General features: G+C 41.8%; 1 protein-coding gene and 2 long non-coding RNA genes across 9 annotated transcripts; 1 reads left to right on the top strand and 2 right to left on the bottom strand.

Moving 5' to 3' along the window:
• Positions 1-394: 394 nt before the first annotated feature.
• On the top strand, positions 395-2745 carry LOC124209553. Its single transcript, XR_006880952.1, has 4 exons — positions 395-1262; positions 1720-1826; positions 2112-2350; positions 2415-2745. It is a non-coding gene; the product is annotated as an uncharacterized LOC124209553 (long non-coding RNA).
• A 294-nt stretch (positions 2746-3039) lies between these two features.
• LOC124209554 lies at positions 3040-7983 on the bottom strand. Of its 7 annotated transcripts, none has more exons than XR_006880956.1 (10): positions 7268-7837; positions 6390-6614; positions 5313-5489; positions 4776-4875; positions 4627-4682; positions 4428-4556; positions 4257-4366; positions 3894-4134; positions 3698-3827; positions 3040-3471 (listed from the first exon to the last, which is right to left on the bottom strand). It is a non-coding gene; the product is annotated as an uncharacterized LOC124209554 (long non-coding RNA). The 7 variants fall into 7 exon arrangements; XR_006880953.1 differs by having other exon boundaries at positions 4432-4556; positions 4636-4682; positions 5337-5489; positions 7268-7831; XR_006880958.1 differs by having other exon boundaries at positions 3900-4134; positions 4636-4682; positions 7268-7826.
• A 3181-nt stretch (positions 7984-11164) lies between these two features.
• On the bottom strand, positions 11165-17713 carry LOC124209557 (Krueppel-like factor luna). Its single transcript, XM_046607601.1, has 2 exons — positions 14583-17713; positions 11165-12971 (listed from the first exon to the last, which is right to left on the bottom strand). The coding sequence occupies exons 1-2, from the start codon at positions 14836-14838 to the stop codon at positions 11200-11202; spliced, it is 2028 nt and encodes a 675-aa protein (XP_046463557.1). The 5' UTR covers positions 14839-17713; the 3' UTR covers positions 11165-11199.
• Positions 17714-18010: the final 297 nt, after the last annotated feature.

An 18010-nucleotide genomic window follows, 5' to 3' on the forward strand; every position in this document is an offset into this window, starting at 1 on the left:
CTTCCAGAACAATCCCTCACCATTCTTCCATGGACTTCATCCGTCGGTAGAAGCCGACGAGGGATTACTGAATTCCCAAGACTAATAAATTATGCTAGTTAGTTTCGTACCCAATCCGGAACTAACCGCAGAATTTGGGCGATAAAAGATTGTGTATTATTATTCTCATTTTGTTTCATGGTTTAAAATTGTAGTTTTTAAATATGCAGTCAAAAGAAGGATTTCGTTATTTGAAGTCGGTAAGATTTTGTAACTTGTGAGGGAATTTTGTCTGGACATCTATCATAATGGAAAAGACTCGAAAGATCGAGCTTGTATATCTTTCCGCCAACACCTCTTCTTGTCAGATTTGAAATACTGCCAAATGTTAAGTCTTCTTTCTTGAAAATAGATGGCGTTTTGTTGGAAATTTGTCTGGGCATCTATGAACATGTTGGAAAAGACTCGAAAGAGTTTGTATCTTTCTTCTTTCCTCCTCTTTTTGTCATGAAATACTGCCAAATGTTAAGTATTATTCTTTATCGGAAATAGATGGCGTTTTGTTATTATTTAGTAGTTTTCTACTATCATTTGGAGTAGAAGCATGAGTAGAAGCATTGATAAGAGCTCTTTTCTGGCAATTTATTGACTTGTTATTATGATAGTAGCGAGATTGTGATTTTCCATATTAATGAAACCGAAAAACTTAATGAATTACAGCCCTGTGGTGTAATGCATGGTCTATTTTCAAAAAAAAACAATTACTGTCGGCCGGCCCCGGCCATTATCAGCAAGTCTTCATTCATTCTACAAAACACCCAGGTCAATAGGCAACAGTTTTTTTGTATTCCTTGCAGTCACTCTAAATAGAAATGTTTCAACAACACAGTGCATTCAGCTTTGCAAGTTTCAACAAATTATAACTCAGTACTCAACTTCACACCAAGATCTTAAAATAATTTTGGTCATGAAATCAATAATTATTAGTTTGGAAAAAGCCCAAAAGCCCTCTCGATGGTAGAATATTTGCAAATTGCAAAAATCGATCATCAAAAATCGCAAACATCCCTTAAAAATTCGAAAAAAGGGCTGTCACTAGGTGGCTAGTGTGTTTAGGGATTGAACTATTCAGCCCTAGTGTGTTGGTATCAACTCATCATAGTTTTCAGACGATAAAGTAGCATTCATTCTTTTTCTTCCGAGACGCTGGCCGAGAAGGTTACTCTAGTTATTGCTGGGTACTTTCTTTCCTGACAATCTGACATTGTTCTTCATAAAAGAAGGTAATTGCTGCTTTAATGCTTGATGTAAATGTATTTTATCGTTAATTTGAGGGCAAGTGGGTAACATGACTTAAATACTTGCGAATTCCATGTGGCCATGCCTGTTGTCACTTCTCAAAGTTCTCAAAATGTCATCTCTTGCTGCGTGTTGCACGTTTCGTCGCGTGTGAAAGTACTTTAGAACAGTACAAGTAATAATGTTGAGTAACTTGATAGTTCTAAGACTTTGTTTCCACATTAAAATTCTGTGATTTAGTTTCTGATAGAAATTGAATATTTTAAAATACCAATTTCATACATTTGTAATCTTAAGTTACACATCAGTTGCAAATATTTTTTGTGATTTGTTTGGTGAATTTTTTCAATTAAGAGATGCACTTGAATTAAGTTTGGAAGACATGCACTATATTTAATAATAATTTGAAAAGTCTTACTAATCTATTTTATTTTGTGACAGGTTGGTGGAGATCGTTCTCAACATGAAGTGCCAAGTCAACAAGTGCCTGTGATGAGGTCTACCATGTTCTGAGATGAAAATGTGCAGAAAACAGGAAATCTGAAATGGTAACATCTACTTGTAATAAGGCAACTTCAGTGGGTTAGCATTTTGCTTAAATTTTTAGTCATTGTAGAGTTCTTTGCTTAGAGTTTACTTGAATTGGGCATCAAATTCTTGATTTAGAAGACATGACATCTAACTGCTTCAAGTAAATAGCCTTTGTGAAAAGACTTTCATTGGCTTGTGAAAAGTTGTAATTTTTAAACTTTTTTTTCTTACACAAAACTGAATTTCCCCTTTTTATTTGTTTGTAAGTGTTCTCGGTTTATTAATGTTCTTTTGCTTTGTAGGATTCCTTGGTCAGTCTGGAGCTGTTAATGGTGGTGATGTCTGGTGTGCAGTGGTGTGGCAGTTATTTTCTGATCGAGAGATGAACTGAAATGGATCTTTTGAGGACTTGCAGTTCAACTTCAGACTTCAATTTACCATGTTGGTGTCCATGCAGTGTTGAGCTTTTGTGCAAGATAGTTGGTGTTGCCTGATGGTTGTCTGGCATTTGTTGTCTCTTGCTACCTGTACCCACATTGAGGTAATGCTGGATGAAATGTTTTATTTAATTATTGATTTGAACTAAATATCTGTTTTTGTTTCAGTTCAATCGGATGCTGCCGTTCCACACTTGATCCACTGGTGAAGCTGAGGAGAAGTTGCTGAAATTCAAGACTAAAAATTATTTAAATTTAGACCAATTAAAAATGCATATCTTTTGTCCCTTTTCCCTAAGTAAAACATGTCCTCAGTTGGTTGTGTGAAATTCAGTAATGTTATGATGGAATATGGAGTTGCAATGAGATTTGATAATTCTATGAGAGATTCGTTAAACTACAAACTTAAATGATCCAATTAACTACTTCCTCCATAACAATTCTTAACGTTTTGCTCTAAATCAGAAACATGACCTTAAAAATAAATTATTGAAACCAACATTTTTCTACTATTTATTATTATCTTTACCAATAAAATGAATATATACCTCATTTCCTGCCCAAATTTTTATTAATTTCTAAATTTTGCTAAAAACAACCCACCATTATTTTTTTTTACTAAGTCTTTTTCGCAAAAAATTGGCGATGTTCATTGTTCCACTTTTTTTCTTCTAATTAAAATTTGAAACCACTTTTATATACATTTTATTTTTTTTATTTATTTTAACACAATCTCATATATATTTTGTGGCCCCCAGGGAGGGGGGGGCCTGTGACTTTCCCAACCGCGATAATAACATGTGCCGTTATTATTTTGTTGGTGCAGAAAGCCGGAATTTAATCTAGCAGTTGTCGACTGTATCAAAACTGACATAGAATCAGTTTGCCACAATCGTATACTGCCCAAGTAAAACAAAAAGACAACAGATGAAACCAATTCAACCATTTTGCTCACTGGCAGAGCAAAACCATAAATAAAAATGGATAAAAATATTTCAAGTCAGCAACACGGGATGACTGGCAGGGCAAAATACACAAATGAGAACAGAGAAAAATATTTAAAGTCAGCAACCCGGATACCACTGGCAACTTCAGGCTACTTCAGGCTACTTCAGGCTACTCCAGGAGACCGCCAGCTACTTCTGAATAACACTGGAACCACAGTTCAATTAGTCTTCATCACATCTTACACCATCAGGCTGCAACAAGGTAACCAACAGCGGACCTATTTAAGAAAATAAAAAAATTACCATCGGGGAAATACATGTGTACAAAATTAAACAGGACTCATTATGACAAATGAATACAAGGACTAAGACAAAACTACACAGTCCAGCAGATCTCTCCGATATCTCAAATTTTACAAAGGAAGTTAGAATTGGCAAGGTATTCAAATTGCTCTAGTCATATTAACAAAGTACTTTAGTAGGAAATTGGATAAAAATAATTACTTTTGCTTTTGCATGGGACGAGAACACGAGACGTACAGGTACAGGCAGCAAGACACACGAGGCACGACATTTCGGCAAAATGAACAGGCACTCAAGTCCGAGTTAGATGATTTGACAAATTGGTATTGAACTGTAAATTTACAAATCGAAATTGAACATTAAATATTTATAACCCTAAGAAATTAACAAAAAATACCTTTACATTTTCATCATGCGAAACTTCACACCGGCATCCCACTTCTGCTGTGTCATGGATCAAAATGGCAGAATTTGGTCCCTGAAGACACTCGCGCCACCTAGCGACCGCCAATTGGATTGCTTGCTTGCAGACAGCACGCAGCAGCCAAATTTGAATTCGTGACGCCTTTCACTAGCTGACACGAAATGAATCAAGTGGGGATGGCGTGATGGACACTAGATTACTGCAGCAGCTTTCCCTATAGCACAACACACAAATTCTTTAGTTGGCTATTTCGGATCATTCTCCTCAACTTTTCAACATAACAATCTATAATATTAACAGCAAGTATGGAGGGTCAAGACAAATAATACAACTTACAATTTTGTGAAGAAAAGAATCATTTCCTGCCTGTGGCTGTAAGGCAGCAGCAAAGATTATCTGTGAGAGTTCCAACTAACTTTGGCATCAAACAGTTAGTCATGTTGAATCTAAAGGAAATATGTCAATAAACATTCCAACATTAATGCAATAAACTGAAATTATTGCTACCTACTGCTTGAGTAAAACATTCAGAAAAATACAACACATGTTGGTATGTGCCCTGCATCTTTTCATGTGACTTCTTTAAGTTTCCTGATGAAGATTACCCAATGGCCTTGATTATGTTCCCATAGCTTACTATATGAAAGAAAATAAAATTTTCATGGCATCAAATTAGAGTTTAAAATTTATGAAGGGAGAATAATACTTGCTTTACTTGTAGAAACATGATTGAAAAAACAAGTTTACACTGTGGTTAGTGACCTACCAACATCAATAGAGTAATTACGATAAATATTAACTATCAATGTAAAGAGGTATTCACACAATTGTGACTAAGCTGTTTTGGGTTCTTACCTGTATTAATAGGGTGGAGCATTCAGCAGAACGACGATTTTTAATCAAAGAATTGATGGTAGGCTACTTGTACTTGGCTAATTGCCTTCCGCGTTCCTTCCTACACGTTATAACAAGAAATATGAAGGTGATCCAACACACATACGGAATAAATCCCATCACAAACAAGTTGCACAGAAATAAACTTGAATTTACTTATGAATTCATCGGTAAAAATAGGCAAATTTCTAGCGTTAGAAAAAAGAAGCGTTCAAGTAACATGTCAGCTAAAGGGAAGTTTGCGAATTTTTTTTCATTTCATTAAAAAAATCAAAATAGCGTATGACCTACAAAAAACTAAAAAAAATTACATTATATTATATCAACAAATAGCCTTTTCACGCCTTTTCAATAAGGTTTCAAAGTTCAAATTTAAATACATTGTCCCTTTGTCCGTGCTTAAACAGCATCACACTTGGTTTCTGAATTTCGAATTCAAACCAAGCCAACACTCACAATAACACTTCGTTATTGCATGTAAACAAAAAAAATAGCAACCTGAATGAAGTTTAGGTATTTTACCCGGAGGTCTTCTTCGCCTTGTCTGATGCCATGTTCCTGGGCGTTGTCTAGGTTTTGTCGACTGGGCAGTACAGGTCGTCCGACAACTTAGAAACTTCGGATTGAAAAAATGAAAACTATCCAACGCCACTTTCCGACATGAATTGGGACCATCTGCAACAATATGTTTTGATGATTAATATAACTTAATAATTATCTTTGGATGTATTGTTGATTAATAATTTACAATTTACTTTTTTGTTTGTACTTTGTATTCTTTCTACTTGAGTATAAATAATTAGGTTGAAAGAAAGAAATACTTAATATGACTTATGAGAGAAGAACAAATACCGCTATCACCGGAGCAAACCGAAGGGCTGTCTTATTCAATTTATACCCATTATTTCACCTTTGGAGAAGTAACCCTCTGGGATTCAGAGGGAGGTGAGACAAGGATGTGAGACAATCGACAACTAAAACTTTACTGGTGGAAACGAAAACTCGTTCAGAAACTCTTCGGATAATTCAAATTAAAAAAAAAAAATGTTTAGTGACACCAATTAGTAATAAAAACTATGGAGAACATCGAACGGAGATCGTTTAAAAAGAACAGTTACTGACTTTGAATGCAAAAATTAATTGAAAAACCAGACAGTGAACGCTGGTAAGGCAGAAAATGATCATTTTAACTTAATTAGCGAACAATCCCAGAAAACATCCTTGAGACGAAACCACTAACTGCAATAAAGCATTACACAACAAAAGTCAGACTTCTAAGCCTAAGCACCAGTGCGCGACCATCAATAAAAAATGAGTCGGAAAAGGAAGACTAACGTTCAACTTTTGGGATCATTCATTAGATCACTGCCTTTGGAAAGGTCAGTATGGCGGATTCAGAATTAACACAGACCATTCCGACGCAAACATAAATGAAAAATAAGTAAATTAGCTATAAAGCAAGAGCTTTAGCTTTATAAGCTTTAGCTAAAGAAGAACTTTCGACCTACTCGGCAAAACTCTCTATTCTGAAAAATTAATATTCTTTGGAGAGTTTTACTTTCGAAACAGGTGTACCTTCAGCAACAGGACAGGAATCAGAAAGAGCTGGCGACAGGCAGATTTCGGAATCAATGTCATCAACTTCACCAGGTATGATGTGTCGTCTTCAACAGAAGATGAGATTCAGTGATATTCAGTATTCAGCTTTTCTTGAGCCTGTAGGGATACGATACACCTTTTATCGCATCGTGCTGTTAAAATTTACGATGCTGGAAGCTCCTGGTTCCTGGTCATGTCATTCTGCGCAAAACCATAAAGAAAACGGTGAAAGTTTCTAGGATAACATCATGAATATTTAAATAAAAATAGGAAAATATATCACTATTCTATTGGTCCCCATTACTGGAAATAAATTTTAGCATATGCATAACAATTTAAAATTGATATATCTTGCATAAAAATTACAAGATCGCATGAGATTACTTAATCAAATGGAAATACCATTAGCCACTATTATTCAGACTAAATGGTACATTGGTACAATATCAGTCAACGTGATTGGAAGGTCTTCAGTAGAATTATGTAAATCACTTACATCGTCCCAATTGAGAAACCTTTCTTTCATTTCCCAACATTTGTATAGACAGATGAGTCGTGCTTCATTCATTCAAGCTGAAGTAATATGAAATCCCAACAACATGAATGTAGTCATCCTACTGGTTTTCCAAAACATGCACATAAATTATGCATGTAGACATTTCTTTTGACAAGACATGCTCAGCAGCCTCTTTCTTTAGAATTAAACCCTAAAGAAAAGAGGTATTTTTCGAAATGACCCCCCCATTAAACCCATTAGGAAACTCTAATTCATAGCATTTGTTATTAGGCAAGATTTGTCTCGTTTTGGAAAGGAATTGGCACGAGACTGTTTCGAGAATAAAGTTGAATATTACCTCTATCAGCAAAACCGAGAAATTCCTTATCTGTTTCGTGGCGAAATGTGTTGTCGATGACAAGTGAAAAGTGAACCCAACTGTTAACAATAACAAGAGCCAAATGGCAATGGAAACAGTTTCAATCATAAAGTCAATATTACGGCCGCTAGATGTGAGCATCGAAGCGTGAGCAATTCTTTTTTTTGTTTCGGCGTGTCTGTCGTGAATTCGATCGAAACCTCCCACTTCCGGCCCCGAAGCGGGGAGTTAAAAGTGGGTGGTGGAGGGGTGCCACACACACACACACTGATATATACTTGTGTGTGTGCACAGTGCTATTACATACGAGAATCCTCGACAGGTGGTGAGGGTCCTTGGAAAAACATTTATCCTCTTTTTGTTTTCTTTCATCTCTATTCAGCTATCAAACATGACCGCCTCCTGTTACATGATCTCGGGGTAATGTTTTTCGGGTTCTCCAAACAAATAACAACATAATTAAAAGCAATATCGCCGGTATAAAGTTGCTCTAGAACCATTTATTAGTTGCCTTTAAATGAGAATTTCGACCGTAGAAAAATCGTAGCCGCGCGCTGTGCAATGGCAATTAAACGCGTGCAAAGATACCCAACAATGGACCTGCTGCTGCACATTGTGTCAATTGACGTACGTACAAATTCAACACACTGTCAAGGTCCGTGTTATTGAACCGACGTGATGCCAGACGGGGGGAGGAAAAAAGGAAGGAAACACTGACCGGATTTCACGCACACGCTCACGAGCAAATACAACACACACAGACACAGTGTAAAATGGACTATACGGTAGCAACGTGCAAACTGCAGACACGGGGCGGGATATAATAGAAGAAGCATTGACGCAATGACCCAGTCCCGTACTATTTCTTGTAGATATTCTGGTCGCGTGGGGTATATTTCTGTCCCGCGTGCCGATAAATCAATCACGACACTCAATTTATACCGCCAGTCAGTTTGAAAAACTGCTGAACATGGCGGGAAAACCATTTTTTCTTTCGAACAAAACGTCGTCGTGCTTGACCTGAATTAAACGTCATCACCAGGGGCTTCATTCGGTTTTTATCAAGTGGGTCGATGTCGATTCAGCATTTGATTAAAAAAGGCAAAATAATAAAGCTCCCTGCCAGCTTTATATAATACACGCACGAGTAAGGGAGATTTTGGTGAGAGGGAACAATGGCGAAGGGATTTGTGGTTGTATCAACAGGTTCATCCGCCGGAATAGAAGGGAAGCTCTCCGTTGAATATTCTAAATGCGTCTATAACAAATAAGTCGATTCCCGGCGGAATATAACGAGATCAAACGATGATAATGTTTCCTACCTTTTGTATCTGTGTGTGTGTAATATTGAGCAGCCATGGTTTAGACTTTTGTGTGTATGTTCCCGGTATGCGCTTACTGCTGCTGGAGGGTATTTTTTTTTTATTTTTTGACTCCGGCGGAAGTGACGTCAAAAGAGGAGCCGGTAGAGAGGAGCCAGTGCGCCGAGTTCTCTCTCCTGCCACATTCTAAGAATTCACCTCCCACCACCCTCCACTTAATGCATCGCTTCCACATACAGAGCGCCTTCACGTCGTTCACGTCGTTCACGCAGTTCGTCGCCATGTTTGTTCGAGCGAACGCGGTCCGACGTCAGACGTATTGATCGGCACCGGCGCCCGCGCAGCACTCACGACACCGCCCCATAGAAACTCTCGTGACCCCGAGGGGCTCACGGGGTCCTATACTCGTCCTCGACTTTCATTCATAAAATTCGGGAGCCCCCCCCCCCCCCCCTTCATCTTCTGAACGGGCATCGACCATCATTGCACCGATCAACTCCCCCACCCCACAACAACAACAACAACAACAACTAGCAAGTCATTCATCACGACGAGAGCAAATAATGCGTTTGATGTTTAGTTGATTGATTCCTCCACCAACGTAATTCTGCCTATAATTAAAAAAACAACACAAATTTACGAGCAGTAATAAGTGACGGGAGTACGTGTGTGCAACTTTGCTCCATTTTGCGATTAGATTGACCTTTTTGAAGATGGGTGATGGCGGAATAACAAAAGGTTGTACGTCGACTGTATAGTAGGTACCGGGGTTGACACTTGGACGCCATGACTGGCTTTTTATTGATCTGTGAGAGCAGCCGACTATCTGTGTGTGTGTATGTGTAGGAGGATATATACTAACTTTGTGATACATACTCTTGTTTCATTTTTGAAACGATGCCAAATTTATCAGAGTTTACCTGATTTGAAATAAATGAACGAAATCATTTTGTTTTTCAATGGGAGGAGCCAACCAAAATTCTTTTTCTTTTTTTCCTTTTTTTGGTTTTGCAAATTTTTTTTTTGTCGAAATGGTTTGGCTCCTCGTATACTTTTATTTGTGTGTCAATTGTGGTGGCACTCAGTTTTTCTCTGGCCATCCAAAACATACAAAAGTGGCTCATTCACACACTGAAAACAAACATCCATTTGAAATTGTTGAACAAGAGTTACAAATATTAGAATAATCAGATTCTTCACGAACCCGCAACATTGAGAAAAATGGCCGTTACATAAAAACTCTCCATAATGCATTTTGTTTGTCTTTTACATACAACAAATTTAAATATATAAAACCTGTGTGAGTTCCTTTTGTTGTGTGTGCTAAGTTGTTTGCTCTCAAATTCAATAGTATATATGTTGTATCACCTCGCCAAATTCACTTTGTAATCAAAATTGTTTGACACGTAACAAATAAAAATTATTTGGTGTAAAAATTTTATCAAAAAGTTTGTTGCAGTCAGGAATTGCAATTGAAAAAACAGGGGGAAATCAAAACAAACAAGGTGTGCCGGATTTTTCTTCATTGAAATTTGTTGCCACAAATATTCAAAGACAAAATTGTAGGAGTAAGAAAAACAAGTTCCCCCCATTGAATGAAGCCAAAAAAATTTGAATAAAACATCAACAGGTAAATATATATATATGTGTGTAGGAAAAACAAACAATCGATAGTGAGTATAGATTTTTATATCATTTCACACAGTGCTCCTCCCCATTCTAATTTTTTAAAAACCAAACATCCTCAACTAATTGTTTAACGAGACGGGGCTCTCTTGAATAGCTCATTAACACACACACAAATGATTGAATGAATGAATGAATAATATCAATTGTTAAAAAATGTGTCAAAATCAGCCAAAGCCCAAAAATAGTATACACACATCGGTATAAAATTGTAATTATTATTTAATTAAATTTAGTTTCTTGTTTTTCAAAAAAACATTTAGTAAAACACACATCATCAGCGCGTGAGCTCCTCTCATTTGAACTTTTTGTTTTTTTTTTAAAAAGAAAGAAACAGGAAAACAATTTGGGATCAAATTGAGAAGAAAGCGATGTAGTAGTAGTCGTCTTTTTGTGAAGGTGAATAGAAGGGAGGGCGGGTCTAATTGAAAATGGACACACACGACAACGGTCTAGAGTGGATGTCATTGAATGAAAATGAGGAGCGAGAGGAGCTATGTATATACCAAATCGATGGCACTGAGGTCTGTCTTTTCCCGAATAAAAAGGTTTTTCTTTTGAAATCAATACAAAAGAAACCCAAAATAAAAACCCAATTGTCTGTGTGTGTGGGGAGGGGGAGGACTTTGTGCCGATGCAGCGAATAGAGGAAAGACACGCAACAAATTCAACACGAATATAATACATAACAATATAATTAATATCAGCTGTAAAATCAAATTTTTTCCCCACATATCTCAAAAAGTGACGATGCTGTTTTATAGATGCCCCGTTTGCGCTAATTTTAATGTCTGTGCAAAAATTTAAATATTTCGGCTAAGTACTTTTCGCTTAAAAAGACAATTTTGGCGGTTCTTCTTCTTCTTTCTGTTAGGATGATGATGGATACATTTGTTGACGTAGTCACATGATATTATGAGCTAGGGACGATGGCACTGAGATCACATCCGACGGGGACGAAACGGCGCTCCGGCTCGTCGTCGATGGAGTCTGCGTTGCGCTCCGGGCCCCACCCAATTGGCCCGTTGAATTGGATGAAGACGAATGGGCCGAGGCGGAAGCGGCGGCGGCCGAATTGCTGCTCAGCCGGTGGGACGTCGACTCGCGTTTGACCCGTTGCTTCAGATGAACTTTGGCGTGTCGCTTCTTCTCGTCGGAGCGGGCGAATTTGCGGCCGCACTGGTCGCAGGCGAACGGCTTCTCGCCCGTGTGCGTCCGGATGTGAGTCGTCAGGTGGTCGGAGCGCGAGAAGCCCCGCATGCAGATCCGGCACTGGAACGGCTTCTGACCCGTGTGGATGCGAATGTGGCGGGTCAGTTCGTCCGACCGGGAAAACCGCCGGTCGCACGAGTCGACCGGACAGGCGTAGGGCCGCTCGTGAACGGGCGTCTTGCTCGGACGCACTGGATAGCGACGGGCTTTGACCGGAACCAGGCGGATGGGTCCGCCGCTGCCTCCGCTTCCGCCTTGCTGCTGGTAGACTTGCGACAGGATTTCGTGTCCTTTGCTCGTTGACGGAGTGTAATCCGCCAGACGGACCTGTCCGGAAGACGCTCCCCCGGCGCTGCTGGATGCTGAGCTGCCCGCAGAGTAATTGCCTCCAGTTTCGCTACTGCTGCCCGGATAAGCTCCACCTCCGCTGATGGTCGTCAGCGGCTCCTGTTTGGGTATCAACGGCCCCGCTCCGTAATCTCCGACGGAAGGCGGCGGAGGCGAAAAACCGGACCACTGGTACTTTGGCGGAGGCTGCTGTTGCTGCGGCGATGGATTGGAAGGAGCCGAAGCGTACGACTCGTCGCCGGCCGCCTGCTGGAACGAATTCGAATGTTTGGCCATTTCGATCGACTGGCTGTCGTAGTTTTGCTGGACCAACTGCGTCATGTCCTGGCCGTGCTGCGATGAATCAAAGTGATGGTGATGGTGCTGGTGATGTTGTTGTTGTTGCTGCTGTTGTTGCTGCTGCTGTTGATGATGCGCATGGTGATGTTGTGACGACTTATCGGTCGGTTGTTGCTGCTCCGGTTGATGGCCGAAGAAGAAGAGCGGATTGATGATGGAAGGTTTGGCGTCCGGTCCGGCGGCGGCTGAAGCGGCGGCCGTGTTGAGGATCCAGTTGATGGAAGCCAGTCCCGTGTTAGGGGAAAGAATGTCCGGCGTGCTGGGCATGGGACCGGGCAATGACAAAAGGTGTCCAGCAGCTCCGTGACTTCCAGCCGAGGCGGCGGGTCCGCTGTTGGCCGTCGAGCTGAAGACTCCGCGGTAGCTCATGAGTCGACTTTGCTGGGCCGACACCTGGGCGTGCGGATGCAGTCCGTCCGTCGGGTACATTTCCAACGATGTGTCGTCTTCGTCTTCGTCGATCCTCGTCTCTTCCGCCTTCCTCTTGAGAGACGGGCCGCTGCGGCTGTCGCTAACTGGGCCGGCGGGACTGACCAGGGCCACTTCCAGCTCGTCTTCGACCAGAACAATTCCGCTGGGACTTGCGACAACGCTACTGCAGCTAGAATTGGAGGATGAGCTGCTGCTGGAGCTGCTGCTGGAACTGGAACTGGTGCTGGAACTCTCGTTGGACGTGCTGCTGCTACTTCTGCTCCCGCAATTCGATTCGATTTCAACTTGTTGCAGCTCAGCCGCCGTCGGCTCGTCCAACCCCAAATCCGAATCCAATCCAGTGCCTGTGTGTAATCACATTCAAAAAGATGAAATTGACGTTGAGTTTAAAACGATAACCTTGAAAGGACGAACAAGAAAAAAAGAATAAAAGAAGAAGAAGAAGCGCGCAAAAGCTCAGCCATTGGATGAATCATTTTGGCGTTTGTTTATGTTTTGGCAGAGAAATTGGCGATCGATACACTTCCGGTCCGTTATTCTTGTTGCCTCATTTTCCCCTCCTCCCACTTTTCTCTTTGCGATGCAGCGCACTGGGATATGTACGTAGTAGAGGAAAAAAAAAGAAGAAAAACGGAAAAAGAAGGGAGAAATTCCGCTTTGTATTGATCCGGCCGGAGTTGTGTGTGTGTATACGCTGACTGCATGTACAAGAGAGACGGGCGGCGCTGGGCGCGCGCACGCCGGGCACAGCGCCCAGCGCTAGTCGTCGAGCGGTTTCGTTATTTGGTTCCGGAGCAGCAACCCAAGCGGCAGGGGGATAGGGGGGAGGGGACGACGTCGGCGGCGGCACCGAGAACACAACCATCGAACAATAAATCAATAAAACGCCGATCGATCGACTACTACACTCATCTCCTCCCGCTTAATATTTTTTTGTTCTTTTGACGATGTCAAACTTTTCAACTCCCCCACCCCCCACCAGAAAAAACAAACTGTCAATTGGATGTTCATCCAATAAATCATCAAAAAAGATCCATCAACAATTTCCAGGGACAACAATTCCTTCGGTGGGTGGAGTCTATTAAGAAATCAGGATCAAAATGGATAGGACGTGAGCCAGGAGCTCTGCTGCTCTGGTCACGCCAGCCGAGAGTTGCCACGGAAAATAAGCGCCCTGGAAAATCTAAACAAAAGTCGGGAGGAGGAGGAAAACAAAAAATCTCGGGAAACCTGTTGTCTTGGTGTGGATAGAAAATAGGAGCATGACAAAGCTGGATATAGCCATCCGACTATTCTCTCTCTTTACTTTCCGTCTATATAGATTGAGAATAGTCGTCGTCGTGTGTGTGTGTTGTGGCTTAACAACTCTCACGACAACCAGCCAATGGGCAACCGGCTGAAATGACGTCAAGGAGATAAAACAGACAATGACATCACGCGCCACTCTCTCTCACACACAACACACACCAAAGATAGGACAGTGCAGACTCTCCTCTTGTGTGTGCCCGCCGCCCTTTTGATTTTGCGCCCGTCCCGCGTGTGGCCAAGTATGGACCATAAGTTGTCCCGTCCAGATTAGAGAAATCACGTAACCTTCGCTGTTGTAGATGTGTAGCGCTTCGGTTGGGTTCGTGTTTTTTTATTTATTAAAAACAATGACGTGAGCTCTGCAACTGACGTCAGATTATCTACCTGTCATTCAGCGCACTCACGAAGGTGACGCGTCTTTTTCGGAAGAACCACCGCAGTAAAACGACGACGTCGCTTTGAAAAACTGAACGAAAATCGCCAGAAGGGTAGTGACGTCATCCGGCCATCCATGACGTTGACTCCCGAACAAACCGAATTGTGTAGCGCATCAAGATAATAACTAAACAAATACCTTACTACTACGGTATTTGACTACTACTACAATTATTAAGCCGACGGGCGGGATAGGGGAAAACAATTCTTACCGCTGAAAACGGACGGAAGAGTCGGCAGGACCGTGGAAGGTCCGAAAGAAAAGATGGGCAAATCCATAAAATTGGAAATGCCCGGCGTGTTGAGGCTGTCGTTGATGTTGTTGGCGTCGGATCTGATTCGCCCGAGTCCGGCCACGTTGGCCGAATCGTCGGGCATTTCGGCTTTGAACGTTTCAAAGTTGAGCAAGTGATGAAAGTGAACGTTGGCCTCGCCGAACGACATGGTTTCCAATCCGTCCATGATCATGGCTGAAGATTCGGGATCGCTTGATTGTGGATGGACGACAATTTGGCTACTGGTAGCTCCTCCCGAAACTACTGCGGCACTTGGCAATAGTTGACTGGACGAACGAGGAGACTCTGGACCAGTCTGTGCCGGTGGGGCTCCTCCGCCAACCGCCGAAGCACTCAGCGACTGGTCGCTACCCGATGGCCGGTCAATGATTGACAAGTCCGCACAATCAAACAACACGTGCACCACCGAATGCCGACGGAATGGTCATCGAAAGTAAAAATTTTCTTTTGACTTTGGTAATTTTTCTTCTCGTTATTTTTCTTGTTTGGGCTTTTTAGGGGTGTTCAAATTTTCCCGCTAATTTCGTTGTATGAATTTTTGAATTTGGCGGTCAAATGAGTTGAGAAGCACGTGCCAGAATTGTTGTCGAAATGTCGATTCAAACGGAAGCAGGGGAATTAATAACGGAATTGTCGTGTCAAAATTTGAATCGTTTCCGTGATGAATTTGAATATTTCAATTCACGCGCCAAGGAACAACTTTTTTGTTTGTTTTCCGTGTAGTAGTGTGACGACAGGGTTAAAATGTAGTGCAAAAGACTTAATTTGTAAACACGTGAATCTTGCACAAAGTCTGGCGGGAGACTGAGGATAAATGCCGTCCACTCACGGCTCTATGAATGAACGAAACCGGAAAGACCCAAGCTCCGCCCCGTCCCAATGGCGGCGGGCCCGGCCCGCACGGCGCAGCACCGGGGTGACGTCACCACTCCCCGGTACATGTGACGTCACGTCCATTCACGCTATAGGCAGCAAAGGAGAGAAAGAGAGCTTATCTTTCGTATAGAAAAATGGGACTCTCTCTCACTTTTTTCACGTTATATTTGTTTGTTATGTTCCGAGAAACGTCTGCGCCGGCGCTGTGGCGGAGTTTCCCACCCAACCCCACCCTCCTCCACCATTTAAAAGTAAAGAAACATTTTCTGTCGTATAGGGCCCCTCACGCGGGCACGCGATAGAATCCATTTTCGCTGCAGTATAAACCGTCAATGACCATATAAGGACATTCGCATTTCTTTTTTACTATTTTACAAAATAAAAACCAAATTTACTTCGTCGAGATGATTCGCAGCAAACAGAACGGGCGCTATCCAAACAAAAAAATGTTGTGACTAAACGCGTGAAAAAAAGAAAAGAAACGGTGACGTAAGAATTGCAAAAACGGCCATTGTTTTTTTTTATTTTGGCCTGTTCTCAGATGGCGCCCGTGACCACAAACCAATAAAAAAAAAAGTGGTGACGTGTTTCTTGTAAATTCCATGACGTCACTTGGACCAATCACCTTGAGGGTTTTCTGTTCTGAGCTGCCGCGCGCTCTCACCTGCGAGAAATTGAGTCTATGCCGTGCGGCGCTTGTTCACCTGTCGCCCGGCTGTCCTTTTTATACCTGTTGCCATTCCGATCGAAACTTTTAAATCGGTCGACCTAATCCACTTGATTCCCAATGCTAAAAATAAAATCATTCATTCAGACGATTCGCGCGTCGTGATTCACCTTTAATTGGTAATGATGTGAAAAATAAATTGACGTTTGCAAAAATAAAAAGAGAAAGGTGGGCCAGTTCCGGCGTGACATTTTCCACGAGTGAATTTTCCGATGAAAACTTTTATCAAAGAAAAAGAAAAAGGAGAAAAAACTCGTGTTTGCACTTTGTGAATTCTGGATGAATGAAATGTTTCTCTTTCATTGCTCAGTTTCCCGTTCCAGGAAATGCGTTCCCTCCTCATCAACGGTGTCTCCCATGGTTACCCTTTTCCAAAAGGTTAAGGTGTTCCGGATGTGACGGATTATCAATCTAAAATTCGGCAGAAGACGCAGCCTCACGCTGCACTGGGACAGCAGGGGAGCAGGATCTTATCAATAATCTCCTTTGCACTCTGTACGTAGGCCGCACACCGGCTCGGCAAATATTGAATCTCGAAAATAAATTTATTAAAAGACTAAAGAGCGGCGCAGAGAGAGATAAGAGCGTCAAAGAAATAAAGGACAAGCGGAACTATTTATCGCCTCCCGGTCCAAAGGTAGCAGACGATCTTTGCCCCGCCAATTTCAATTTATCTTTTTCGACGAGATATCCCGATCCTATAAAATGATACACACGTGAACGAGTTGTAAGGGGGTAGGCGGAACAAGGTGGTAGGAATGGGACGTCTCCCACTTCCGACACGGCATTTTCTCACGGCGGGCTTATCGAAATTGATAAGAAGGAAGAAAAAGGGTAATTTTTATGAGCGGGAAACAATTAAGAAATGCCGGTTCTCGGTCGTTCTCGGTAGACAAAATTCACGAAAAAAGAAACGAAAAGAATTTTTTTTTGAACTGAATCAAATCGGTTCCGAGAAAAGAAAATGCACGAGAGAAGATGGTTTCCTTCCAGCTACTAAAGTCCCAAAGTCTCGGGAGGTCGGGAAATGTCAACCGGAACCGGAAGTGGTGCCTGAACGCCATCTAACGCGCCAGCCGGCAGCGCCGTGAGCAGCAGCAGCAGCTCGGCAGTAAAACATCAAACATTTCGATTCGACGTACCGAGAATTCATGAAAATTAAAGTGACTCACGCTCCGCTTGTTTCCTCTACCCTGCAGGGGGGCTCTTCTTATTCTTCATCTTCCCGTTTCATTCCCAATCTCATTGTCGTGCGTTTCACCTCATCATCTTCATGCCAGCCCAGCCTCCCGACACGTCAGATGACTAATCAAAGTGGCGCCGTATTGAAATCATAAGAAATAACTCGTTTCTGAGCAATCCGTCGCTTTCGCCATGATTTGATTACGTAATTCTTTTCGGATGAGTAACCGCGTGCAACCTTTCGGTCAACATTCCAGCATTCCCGCAGCATCACACGCCGCACAGATCAGAGCCAAGTCGCGCACGCGAATGCCTCGAATTCAAACGGACTCGATTTGACAGCTCAATTTAATCGCTCACGTAACGACTCGGCGGGTGGCGGGAGCAAATATCAAGGGACACACCCAACAACGGAGAAAACGTGAATAATCCAAAACGCGAGCAACGATTCGGTATGAATTTTAAAAACACATTACACATGACATCAATAAAATCATTTGTCCCGGACCTCTTTTATGGATTTTTTTCTTTCCGAAAGTTGTTTGTTGTTGGTTGGAAA

The sequence above is a fragment of the Daphnia pulex genome, chromosome 12 (genome assembly GCF_021134715.1).
Source record: "Daphnia pulex isolate KAP4 chromosome 12, ASM2113471v1".
NCBI classification, from domain to species: domain Eukaryota; kingdom Metazoa; phylum Arthropoda; class Branchiopoda; order Diplostraca; family Daphniidae; genus Daphnia; species Daphnia pulex.